The following is a 12,358-nucleotide window of genomic DNA, read 5'->3' on the forward strand; positions in this document are numbered from 1 at the left end:
TGAAGCACAGTTTTGTTTTTTATTCTTCTCTTTTGTGCCATAACAGTGTTGAAGTTGGCTCTAGGAGAAGAGTCAATAGCTAAACCTGGAGGACATAGATGAGGAGGATCGAAGTTGCCATCTTTCTCCCTTGGTTGTTTAGTCCAGATTTTGTACGCATCCGCCAAGTATCCTACCGGAAATGTGGATTGCGATTTCTTTGGTGATGGTGCGTATGATGAATCACTGCTGCTTTCCTCGCTTTGTGATATTAGCTCATCGTATGTTGGAGTATCTGTTTCATCTCCAAAGTCGCTTACTGTTTCCTCTTCATCAGATGATACGTCATTAAGAATAAGTGTATTTACTTGTTCAACAATGATTTCCTCCAGAAGCAAATCCTTTTTTATTTGTTCAAATATGATAAGATCCTTTTGACTTGGTGTGTCCTCCGATAAGCCGAAACCATCAGCCAACAACTTCAATACTATTGCTGGAGTCATGATTTACGTTAGCAGTAATATTAGTTCGAACTGCGTTAACGACGTGCGCTATGTCGACTTAAATTTTCAGGACTTGTACGACATACGTCAGGTACCCAAATAATGGTCAGACTCGCATACATAAGGCTAACAACATGAACACGTGATTCTGCCTCGCATCCAATAGCTGTTCACGTGCCTAGCTAATAGTCTTTCTAATAGATCTTACGATTTAAGAGAGGTTCAATCATGAAACAAACAAAACTCTAATGGCTTTCCCTATTATCCATAGCAGCTAAAATTTTATATATAAACATACCTACAGACCTTCTATCTAAAAAACATAGTTGGTTCTGAAACCCGCGACAACCATAGGAACGTTCCCTTGTAAGATAACTCTGAAATACGAGGGTTGAAAAATATTCTAAGTCAAAATACGAAGATTGGAAAATATTCTAAGTCGAAATACGAAGGAATGAAAAAGTTTTAAGTTCGAATTAGAGATTGAAATAGAAAAAGGCTAACCGTGGCCCTTGAGTGTCGAGTGAACCTCTTGGTTCTGAGTCGCGAGTCGAACTGAACTTTTCCGGTCCTGCAATGAGGTCCTTTGTTTTCGGCGGCTCGGTGCTGCGGCGGTTCGGTAGTGGGGGTCCCCTCTCTCATGAGAGTGGGTTGGAGAGTGGGACGTCCCTCGTGGAAGTAGGAGTACCGGCAACATGGCAGTTCCGAGGTGCGTCTTATGCGCGTCGTTCGGACCGTTGAGAGAAAAGAGAAAGTTCGATTTTTTACCGAGACGTGACACCTCCCCCCTTAAAAGAAAATGTTGGATGTTATAATCCAGCATTTTCCGGAATATCCTAATATTGTCGTTTCGCTGTTTGCGTATAATACTCTTAAGGTCTAGCGCTTTTATGTTTTAATTCTTATGGTCTACCGCTTGCTTGCAAGTATTTATTCAGTTCACCATAATCTCTTATCATGATAGTGTTTTCTTTTTCGTTTTCACCACTGCACTTTGCACTGTTCACTAGCTCTTTTTCCGGGACTAATGGCTGCATCTCGTGTTTCGGGGCCTCCACGTCTGCTTCTTTACCGGCTTCGGTGTCTATCCGTGCGCCGAGGTGGAGGAGAAGGTGTGTGATTGAGCTCCAGATGGCGCCCAACAGGTGAAGGCTCCATCCGTAGATGGAGTGGAGTGCGTATCCGCATATGATTGAGTCAACGACTAGTTTGAGTAGTCTTATTATTAAGATGATTGCGAGTACTCCCGCGCTGGCCGATCCGAATGTGATGAAACCTTTCCAGAGACGTTCTCCAGTGCTCTCCGCTATTTTCTCCAACGATTTTTCGTCCAACATATTGTACAATGATATGGTGTTTGCGGGTATCGCGTGGCCCATTGCTCCCTGAGCAAGCGTGTTTAGTGTGGACGGTTTCTCGACAGGAAACATTATGTGGTTCCGCAGTCGATCCAGATCGTCCGTGGAATAGATGCCACTCGTGGCTAGAGCCGAGGGGATTATGTATTTCCACTTGGGCTTGGTAAGCGGCTCGATCGTTGGCGGCGGCAGTGCTTCTACCGGTCGCGGCATCAGTTTGTACCAGGAATCGTGCATCCGGAACATGGTGGGGAGAAGTTCGTTGCAATCTTTCGGTGTTCCCACCTTCAGGAGTATCCGTGATCTCGGCGACAAGAAGTAGGATACGTTTGAGTGTATTACTGGCAACACTTCTGTTCCATGATGTCGCGATACAGTTGGGTGAGTTGTGTCTTCAAATGCTTTTCCACATAAATAAATTTAGAATTTACGTAGGAAAAGATGTCCAAGTTGTCGATCGAGACTCTTGTACGTGCCTTGAACGTCCGTCCTCTTTTTGTTTTCAGGATGAAGAGTTTTGGGTGTTCAGTTTGAATGATTCGATATCCACACAGGTCGAAATCGGTAGTCCTGGCGAGAGCGAACGTCGTTTCTTTTGTCGTAACCGTATATATGACCGGAGCTTCCTGTCCTGTTTTCGGCGTCAGCTTGTGTGCCGTACCTTCGTATAACGCGTCATATTGATTGAACCGGCAACTATCAGAGGATGCGATGGTTATATATGTTTCAGTTCCGTCGGCATCGCGGCACTCGCCCTCCGAGGATTTGCATCGGACACCGGATGGTAAGATCACTTCATTCGAAGAGTGTTTGACCGGTATCTGGAAGCTTTTGATGGTAAATTTGACGGTTGCCTAAAGGACGGCGTTGTCCCAGGTCCCGTAGGGGTCGCTGAATTGCGTGCCCGAGCATCGTCCGTCGGTCCCGATGGTTCCGGCGAAGGTGATGCTGTGTGAAGAGGTTGAGTTGACCTTGATCCTGGTGAACAGTGCGTTGTTACCCAGGAATATAGTTCCAGTCTCTATCAGCCTCTTACAGGTACCAGCGGATGTCTCTCGGATGTATTCGCGTCTTCCATTGTGTACCATTGACACGTGCGAATGCATCCCGCAGTAATAGACCGTCCTGTCGATTTCGATCTTACACTTGTTACGTCCCGACCGGCCGCGGTTGTTGATTAACTCGGGCAATGACACGGGGCTGGATAACTGTTTTCGAGTATTAACGAATCCGAGAATTCTCCCCGGGGATACCGCGATCGGAGTAATTTCGTAGAGGGAAACGGGTCCAGTTATCGCCGGGTTCAAGAGCTAGAGTGCTTATTTCGTCGCCCTGTACCCGTACCACGGTCGGGTCGGGAAAATCGAGAATACTTTCACCGGCTGCCTGTAACAAACTGAGCAGTGCCGAATATTCGCGCGCACAGGTATCGCAACTTAGCACCGGAGAGTAAGACGCAAGGTTACTTCTGCAATTGTGGCACGTAGGAATGTATCGTGTGAATCCTACCACTAAATCGTGCTTCTGTATTAGCTCACAATTTAATTTCTCTGAAGTGGAAATGGCGTTGGTAAAGCAATTCAGACAGAACAATTTTCTAGACTCTGGATGGAAGTAGGCTGAATACTTCATACACGAAGTGGCGGTGGTCCGCAATTGATGATCCAGTATGGGAGGAGGAGGTCGGGAGAGGTTAAATCTACGCGTTATGAAGCGGCACATCACACGTTATTGCGCCCGCTTCCGGGATAAGTAAGTTCTGTTAAGCTGACCGGGACAGGAAGGGTGGTGCATGCCCCAAGAAGCGATGTTCGCTCTTCGATTTGTCGTAGGGAATAGGGTAGGAGGGGTAAGGTAGAAGAAATATGCATACAGTTGGTTAGCTTACACTACTTCGGTAAGTTTATTAAACAAACTCCATTTCCTCGGGGAATTCGGTCGTAGCTGTTTCATTTGTTACTGGTTCTGTGGAGGTTACCCGAATTAACCGTTCTATGGTAATCACCTGGGGCTGAATAGTATCGTTCTCGGGGGGACGATGAATGGTTTCCAGCTCCTCGGTCGTGTCGGGATCGTAAGTCAAATCAATGACTTCGATTAGAGGTGAAGGGGTAGGCGCTCGGCGGGTGATCTCAATCGACCGGATGATCGGTCGGGAGGGAGCGTTTGCCCGCTGTGGTCGCTCCGCTTCTCGTCGCTGGACTTCTAGAGCAGGGTAAGGGGGTGTGGTGGGCTCGTACCACTCTGATCCTATCGGGGAAGGCGTTCGTTCGCCCGGGGGTGGTGTACGAGTCTCTGCTGCCAACGGCTCGTCTCGGAGGAGTGTAGTAGGTTGGCTGGGCGAAGTTTCGCTCAGCGAGGGTGTATCGATTGATGGCTCGGTTAATCCAAGTAGAAATCTCTCGAATGCCTCGCGACGTTTTTGCAAAAGGGTTTCGATCCTTGCCCTCTTCTTCTTCCCGGCGCGATGTCGACGGGGGGGTCTCGGTGTCTGGAAACCAGGTCGTAGTGAGCGAGCGTCCGCTCGAGAAATGGGCGTTATTCGCCCAAGAAGAGGTTATGTTTTACGAGAGAGGTTATATTTCACGACGAACACGTGGCTCAAATAATACACGTTGAGGTTATATCTCACGACAACACGTGGCTGGAATAATAAGGTGGCACGACCGAAGTGAATAATTAATGGTTTGAATTACGTAAGCAACAATATAGCAGTGGCCTTAAATGTAAATATAAGTTGTACTCACCGTTGCTGGCCACATGGTCTTGGAGGTTAAAACTCTAGCGTAGCGTGCGTCTACTGGATCTGGAGGTTAGTTTAGCTGCCTCGTGGTCGTCCTTCTCGTGGTAGATTGTTTGTAATATGCACCACAACTTCGTATTTTAAAACGCGCACACTTATTTGTTACTAAGTTCACTGAAGGAAATGGGAAGAATGGATGAGAAAATTAAATAAACAGTAATTACAATTATTAATATGTATAATTGAATACTCTCGAAAGGAAAAGTCGAGTTTACATACGTTGTTAAAAATATAAAAGACTCTACGATAAATGTAGCGATATCTATAAACGCTTAATTATTAGTTACAAATAATAGTAATGATAGTGGTCGATACAATAATGGTTGAATAAATGGAACTTGGTTGTGGGTTGATTCGCGGTTAAAACTTTGAGGTTAGTAATGAAAATAGAATCTAACACTAGACCCCGGAGGGATGCGAGGAAGGTTTGGAGGTATTACCTCGACGACGGCTGCTGCACAAGAGAGGGATCGCAGCGGGTGTTCCGAGTATATATAGAGATTCGTGTTGTCTAGTTCCGTCGGGTGGCGTTCCGAGTTGTAACTAGGAACTAGAGCTGGTGACGTCAGTTATAACTAGCGTCGTCTGATTGGTCTAGTTCCGAACTAGGATTTTAGTAACTTGTCCAAACCTTACTCTAAGAACTTGCCCAATTCCCAAGTTTTGTCCAATAGTGTTAGTGATATGTAACAGCTTCTGATTGGTTTATTTTCGAACTAGTGCAAATACTTGGCCAATGGCGTTGGGATTTGTTCAAGTGTTTTTCCTTATGATCTAGCGCTCGCAATTATTACTATATATAGTCTAACGCTGGAGATTGTTATTGTAAAACGACATTTTTAATTCTGCGGTGGCGGTGGACGTGACATTGTTCATAATACGTTCGAGTTCCGATCGGGTGACCTCGTACGGGGTATCCCAGGGATCCCCAGGTGTGTGTCTGGTTGCCTCTCCTGTTGCGGCCAATCGGGCCACATTTTGCTGTCCAGCCGGGAAGAGTGTGGAGACAATCTCCTGCACATCCTGGTGGGAGAGAGTATCAAGCGGTCCCAAACCACGTGGTCTCAAGCGTTGGAGCACGACTCGGTAAGGACGCCCCCACAGGTCAGCATTTACTTGTGCCAGCAGGTTTTGCCATGCCTCTTGTTGCGCTTTCAGAATTTTATTTCGATATTCCTTACGTGCGTTAACATATGCCAATCTAGTTGTATTAATTTTACTTACGTTTTTACCTTTACGTGCTCTAGTATATTTACGGCGAGCCGCGTTAGCCGACCGTCTTGCTTTTGCTATTACAGGGGTCCACCAGTGAACGCGACGTCGATTGGGCGGGCGTCGAACCCGTTGCATTACTACGTCGCAAATATCGGTGACCTTCTCTACTAGGTCCGCCGCCCGCGCATCCGGCGGTAGTGTCATGTCTGGGATCATTGTGGCCCAGGAAGCGAATTCAAGCATAGTTGTCAACTTTTCGGGGTCCATTTGTTTAAGGACCCATCTAGTCTCCTGTAATATAAATTCGCACTCTCGCCCCGCGGACAACTTCGAAATGTGAAATAGTATTGCTCTGTGGTCCGATAACATCTCTTCTGAGACTTTCCACATGGAAAGGAATGGAGCGATTGATGGTGTACCCCACGTCGTGTCTACTACTGAAGTGCCTTGAGGACGAACGACCGTTGGTGAACAACCGGTGTTAAATAATTGTAGCGAATTTGTTGCCATCCATTCGCTGAGACGCTTTCCCCGGGCAGATGTGCGTTTATCGCCCCATTCAATAGAGCGTGCATTAAAGTCCCCTGCGACTACTAATTTTTTATGGCTATTAATCCTTACAGACGCTTCCAGGGACTTTAGATAATACTCGAACTCGCGTAGCGGTTTATTGGGTGAAAAATAGCAGCCCAATCGAACAAAGAGGACATCCCAAAAGAACATCATTAACAGCGACTAAAACGAATCTATATCCACAGTTCAGGACTTTCTACGTGCAAGGGTGGTCAGTGGCACGTAAGAACACTGCACATGTACCATCGAGGCTACTTGCCCACTTGCCCGCGCCCTCAGTTCGATAGGGTTCGGCAAGTATTGCTACTGGGATATTTCGTTCCATCATCAGTTGCAGCATTAAGTCCTGGGCCGCCTTCGCATGATTGCAATTAAGTTGCAAAACGTCCATTAGCGTGTCGGTATAGATGCATCTGGTGGGCCATTCCTCCGATCAGCCCTCATTGCAACAGCGTTACTCTGGTGGCATGCTGCGCTCCCTATGCGGTGATCTGCCGCAACTCCTGCTTCTTTACAGAGGACACAGTACGGGGTTGCCAGACAATCTGCCGATCTATGACCAGTCGTGCTGCAGCGGTAGCAGATGCCCTTCCGGTCCGTTCTTGTACAATTCTGGGCAACGTGACCGACTTCTAAGCAGCGATAACACTTCAATGGTTTGGCTTTCATAAGCTCCGCCTTGACCATCATCCATCCTAAGCAAATTTTCTTCTGGTTTGCGACCTTGATGGCAGCAGTTAACGGGCATTGGGCCCAGACGATTCCTAGTCGGTTACGCATTGGCTTGATTTGACCCACTCGTACCTCTTGCGTTGTGCATTCGCCAACCGTGGCAATTACTTGCGCGACTTCGTCCGATGTAACGGAATCATCAAGACCGACGAATCTCAGTTCAACCATTTTAGTGGGGTGAGCAACTCGAGCACCATCGCGAAGAATTTCGCGGAGTTTCACGGCTAGGTTATCAGCGTGGTCCTTATTATCAGGGCCACCCACTTCTATTAGTAAGGCACCTGTGTTGGTGTAACGCACTCTAGTTTTATCAAGCCCCATACAGGGGGAGTTGTTGCTTCGCTTCTTTAAGGGTTTCCGCGTAAGAGGGGCCCTGTTCTGCTCGCGTAACTGTTACGACTGAGGTGCGGGGGAGGGCACCGCATATCTCGAGTACGACCGCGTTCATCCGGAGGAGGTTCTTTCCAGGGCCGGTAGGCGTCTTGTAGTCCGTAACGTTCATCAAATACTCAGCGCGATCGTTTCGAGAGGGGTATGCTCTCTGTTGTGACGGGGGCTGGGGAATACGACGACGTTCTACCATTGGTTCAACATATCCCGTTTGTTGCGGTTCCGTTCGTCGGGGGGGGGGGGGCAACGGCGGGTAGGCCTCGTCATATCCGTAGCGGTCAGCGGGGGGCCAGCCTTCCGGTAAGTAGTACGGGTCATTCGTCGGGCCATCATAAGAGTCTCTGTAACGGCGGCCGCGCGAAGGGTCGCGAGAGACACTGCGAGAGGCTGTTTGCCTGCCTCTGCTAACACTACGACTACTAGCGTCACGGCGTTTCCGACCTATAACACCACTTTTTTGTAGTGTATCCATTACTGTGCGTACCACTGTAGCTGTAATCTCCTGTGCCATGGAGGATTGTTGTGATGACTCTAGAACATCCAGTGTCGATTGCGTATTCTGTCGAGTATCTCCTTTCCGGGCTGATGCACCCGGATGCACTACCTGGACTTTTCCAGGGTGTGCTTGGTTCGAACACACGAGGTACTGCGGTTGTGTGCCAACGTACCTCGAGAGGCGTCTGGTTGCGCCCTTCCTCGAGCTCACGGAGCTCTAGACGTAACACATGTGAAAAACTAAAACAACGGTAGCCGTATATTGAAAAAGGTGCAACATTCTCGTAGAGCTGCTGTCGATGCTATCAATAATGATTTCTTTTCACACTTCAAACACTTTTCACTATTCAATATTAGCAACAGCATTATTTTTGACAAATTTTCGCGATTTGAGCCAGTCTTTTATTGAATCTTCAGTTGTGACCATGTTCACATCATGGCGAAGTTTCTTTATTGCAACTGCGAAAAATAAAAAACAGTTTTGGTGACATGGGCAGAGTGAATATGAACATAACAATCAGAATTATAAGATACTTACGTCTTACAGTTTCCATCATAATAGTGTTTTTAAACGAATTTTTTTCCAGCACTTCTTGCCAACTATAAAAAGTACCAACATGATTGGACATTAATTTTTCCATTACTCGTTTGGCGCATTCTTTATCAGTACTTCCTTTAGCAGCTAAGCACAACCTCTTGATCTGAAAAGTATGTGAATGTTAGTAAAAAGTAGAAAATAGTAAATAATTGATCAACTTTTTTATACTTACAACGTAGTCTTTCTTTGTTTCTTCTCGATTTATTTTTTCCAAGTTACCATCCAAGGACACTATCGCTGCAAGCAACTTTAATACCACTTTGCGCTGCTTGACATTACTCTGACTTGACAACATGGAATGTACAATAGACATGTGCGAATTCCACAGATAACGACACGTCTCTATTACACTATTTTTGTACTGGAGGATATTTCGCCAAAAACCTATGTACAAAAAAGCATAATTAAGCAATTAAGAAAAAATAGAAAAGAAAGCTACTATAAATACTATATAAAATGTTAAATTCTTTTAGATATTATCTTAGTAAACGTACCTCATGAATAAGATAGTTTTAATTGCAGAGAAGACAGTCATGGCATTAGCAATACTTTTCTTGTATAAAGAGTCAGCCTCAGAATTCCCAATATACTGCTACCAGCGAGCAGATATTCAGCTGCAAGATCCTTTTCTTTGTTCTCCTTTTATATTATCACAAATTTTCTCAGCACTTAAAACTTTCAAAGCACTTAAGCTAGGTTAGATTCTTCTTTAACCTCTTAAGGGGATCCTGGAGTGACAGCCGAACTCCGTCGCGAAAGCGCCATCATTTAGATGTAACTAAATCGGTAACATAGATAACGAAGTCGGCAAATTACCGACATAGTTGATATTCTCGACATGTTGGGAAAATGTGACATTTATGACAAATGTTTCGAAATACTCTTTATTTCTCGTTCTTTTTCTTAGAAAGAAGAAAAGAAATACACAGTATTTCGAAATATTTGTAATGTCAACTGGACTGCAGCCAGCGTCCCAACATTATTTCGATAATGTGATGTGTAGTGCAGTAATGCATGCACAACAGCGTCGTAATTAGCGTTCTGTTGCAACCAAAATTTGCAATAGAAAGTAGTAAATTATGAAACGTCTCTGGTTGTAAATGCCAGCTCACGTATTATCGCATCTGACTTTATTTTTTGTAAACGGCATTAACTAACTGTCAGATCACGTATTACCGCATCTGACTATTTTTTGTAAATGCCAGCTCACGTATTACCGCATCTGGCTTTTTTGCATACACCGCGGTGTGCAATGCGGTAATGTATGCGTTATCCACGTTGTGTTGCAACGAAAATATGCAACAGGAAGTGCATATAAGTATTGAAAAAGCATAAAATAAATATAAAATATTATATATATACAGGGTGTTTCATTTTAAGTGATATGGTCGATTATCTCGCGAATCGATGATTTAATGGAAAAAGTTTCCCAACGAAAGTAGCATGGCTTGAAGGGGGACACATGATGGAAATGTGGACTTGACCTTGAGGGAACGTGCCAATGTCATATGGAGTTCAACGTTGTTTTTTTAAACGGAACTCCATACTTTTTATTGCAGATTCTGATTCTTCGTCGAAAAGTAAGTAACTTTTGTCTGAAACAGTTTTTTTTAAAACGCCCTCCTTATCCCGAAAACTTAGGTTAAACCTTTGGCAAACCAATGATAATACTCGCTTTATAACAGACACGGAAGTTTTTTTTTATTTTACTGTTTACCATCAGTATGTGCGTGCGTGTGTTTGTGTGTATGCGTGCGCGCGGTCGTGCGTATGCGTGTGTTCTACATTCAGCCAACTAAGGCAAGATCGATCACAGATCCTCAGCGCGACGTGGTGAGGGCAAGCGAAGTGGAGAGGGTACCGCGCCGGCACCTCTGCTCTGATATCTAATGGTAGTCATCGGGTACTTATCAAACAGTCCTCGTATGTTTAGACAATGCTGGAGGACATTTTGAACATCTCATGGAGTAGTTTAAAGCGGAGCAATCGGTCTTTTTCAGGGGCACAAGGTATGCAAAACCGATCAGCAACCTCCACGTGGTGCACACTGGGTAACGCTAATGCTGACGGTAAACAGTAAAATAAAAAAAAAACTTCCGTGTCTGTTATAAAGCGAGTATTATCATTGGTCCGCCAAAGGTTTAACCTAAGTTTTCGGGATAAGGAGGGCGTTTTAAAAAAAACTGTTTCAGACAAAAGTTACTTACTTTTCGACGAAGAATCAGAATCTGCAATAAAAAGTATGGAATTCCGTTTAAAAAAACAACGTTGAACTCCATATGACATTGGCACGTTCCCTCAAGGTCAAGTCCACATTTCCATCATGTGTCCCCCTTCAAGCCATGCAACTTTTGTTGGGAAAATTTTTCCATTAAATCATCGATTCGCGAGATAATCGACCATACCACTTAAAATGAAACACCCTGTATATATGATGTATAAATGTATGTGTACATATGTAATGTAACAATTACATATTCAATTGTTATATATAAAATAATATGAAAAAAAGAATGGGCCCCTCCATCGCCCATTCTCGTGAGAACGCAACCATATATTTTTTCGTCTCTCCGATTGTTCATACGAGGCGTGTGAACAGTAACGCACTTTATTTGCAAGAAGAGTTGGCGCATATTTCGCACACATCGAGCAATAAATGTCGGACTGTATTTATGTCACATGCAATACCACGTATGTGATGCTTCAAATTGTTATTTTGAGCATTATTTTCATGTGAACCGCCTCTAACGTTATTTCAGGTAGATACCAGTTCACGAGGTAAACCGTTCCTGACTAATTATTCTACATGTCAGGCTACGAGTAGATCGTTTCTTGTGTGATTTTTTTGTACATGTCAGTGCACGAATTTCCGCATCTGACTTTATTTTTTGTAAATGCCAGCCCACGAATTACCGCATCTGACTTTATTTTTCGTAAATACCAGCTCACGATTTACCGCATCTGACTTTATTTTTGTGATAAACATTTATCGTGTTGGAAATGGCGTCAATTTGTTACTTTGCAAAATAGTAACTAAATGACACCTCATGCGCTCCTATATCTTTTGAATATATTTCTTCGCATGGATTTCTTCCCAACACTATAGAAGTAGCGAAAGCGGCGGCATAAATACCACAACACGTGCTGTCCGGTTGTGTTTGCACCTTCTCAAAAATTATATCACCTACGCTTACTTGAGGAAAACGTAGACGAATATAATGTTTTTCCTGCTCCGCTAATTTCTTGTATGTACAGCGAGGTATGCTGTCATACACATGCAGTTTCGAACCGTCGAAAAAAATGCACCGCCAGTGATCGGTACAATTTCCTCCAATTATCTGTATGCTTTTGTCACTATTACTAGCGTCAATAAGCTTAGGGAACTCGAGATACTGCACGCTTTGTGTCTCGAAAGGAGACGTCTCTCTGACGACGCGTAAAAATGCATTTAATGATTCATCGTTCAATTTGCTATGCATAGGTAAAATATTCTGCTCCAGCAAAGAGAGAGCAATGATTGTGTCGTCCAGAGTTGTTTTAAATTTCTTTACATCTTCATCAGTAAAATTATGCTTTGAATGACTGATTATGATGCAATCATTATCTTGCCTTTCTAAAGTAGAAACAGCGACAGCTGTTATTGGACTCTGCTGTTCAGCAGATTCATCTGTACTGATATCTCGAGATGGACTATTTCTTTTTGTACATGCAT

The 12,358-nt window shown here is 44.4% G+C and overlaps 2 protein-coding genes across 2 annotated transcripts; both read right to left on the reverse strand.

Moving 5' to 3' along the window:
- Positions 1–3,746: 3,746 nt before the first annotated feature.
- Positions 3,747–6,822, reverse strand: LOC113561791. Its single transcript, XM_026968994.1, has 3 exons — positions 6,691–6,822; positions 5,525–6,593; positions 3,747–4,363 (listed from the first exon to the last, which is right to left on the reverse strand). Exons 1-3 carry the CDS (start codon positions 6,820–6,822, stop codon positions 3,747–3,749), a joined length of 1,818 nt encoding a protein of 605 aa, XP_026824795.1.
- On the reverse strand, positions 6,822–7,484 carry LOC113561838. Its single transcript, XM_026969245.1, has one exon. It carries the CDS (start codon positions 7,482–7,484, stop codon positions 6,822–6,824), a length of 663 nt encoding a protein of 220 aa, XP_026825046.1.
- Between the last annotated feature and the right edge of the window lie 4,874 nt (positions 7,485–12,358).

This window comes from Ooceraea biroi, chromosome 4, assembly GCF_003672135.1.
Source record: "Ooceraea biroi isolate clonal line C1 chromosome 4, Obir_v5.4, whole genome shotgun sequence".
Classification (NCBI taxonomy): domain Eukaryota; kingdom Metazoa; phylum Arthropoda; class Insecta; order Hymenoptera; family Formicidae; genus Ooceraea; species Ooceraea biroi.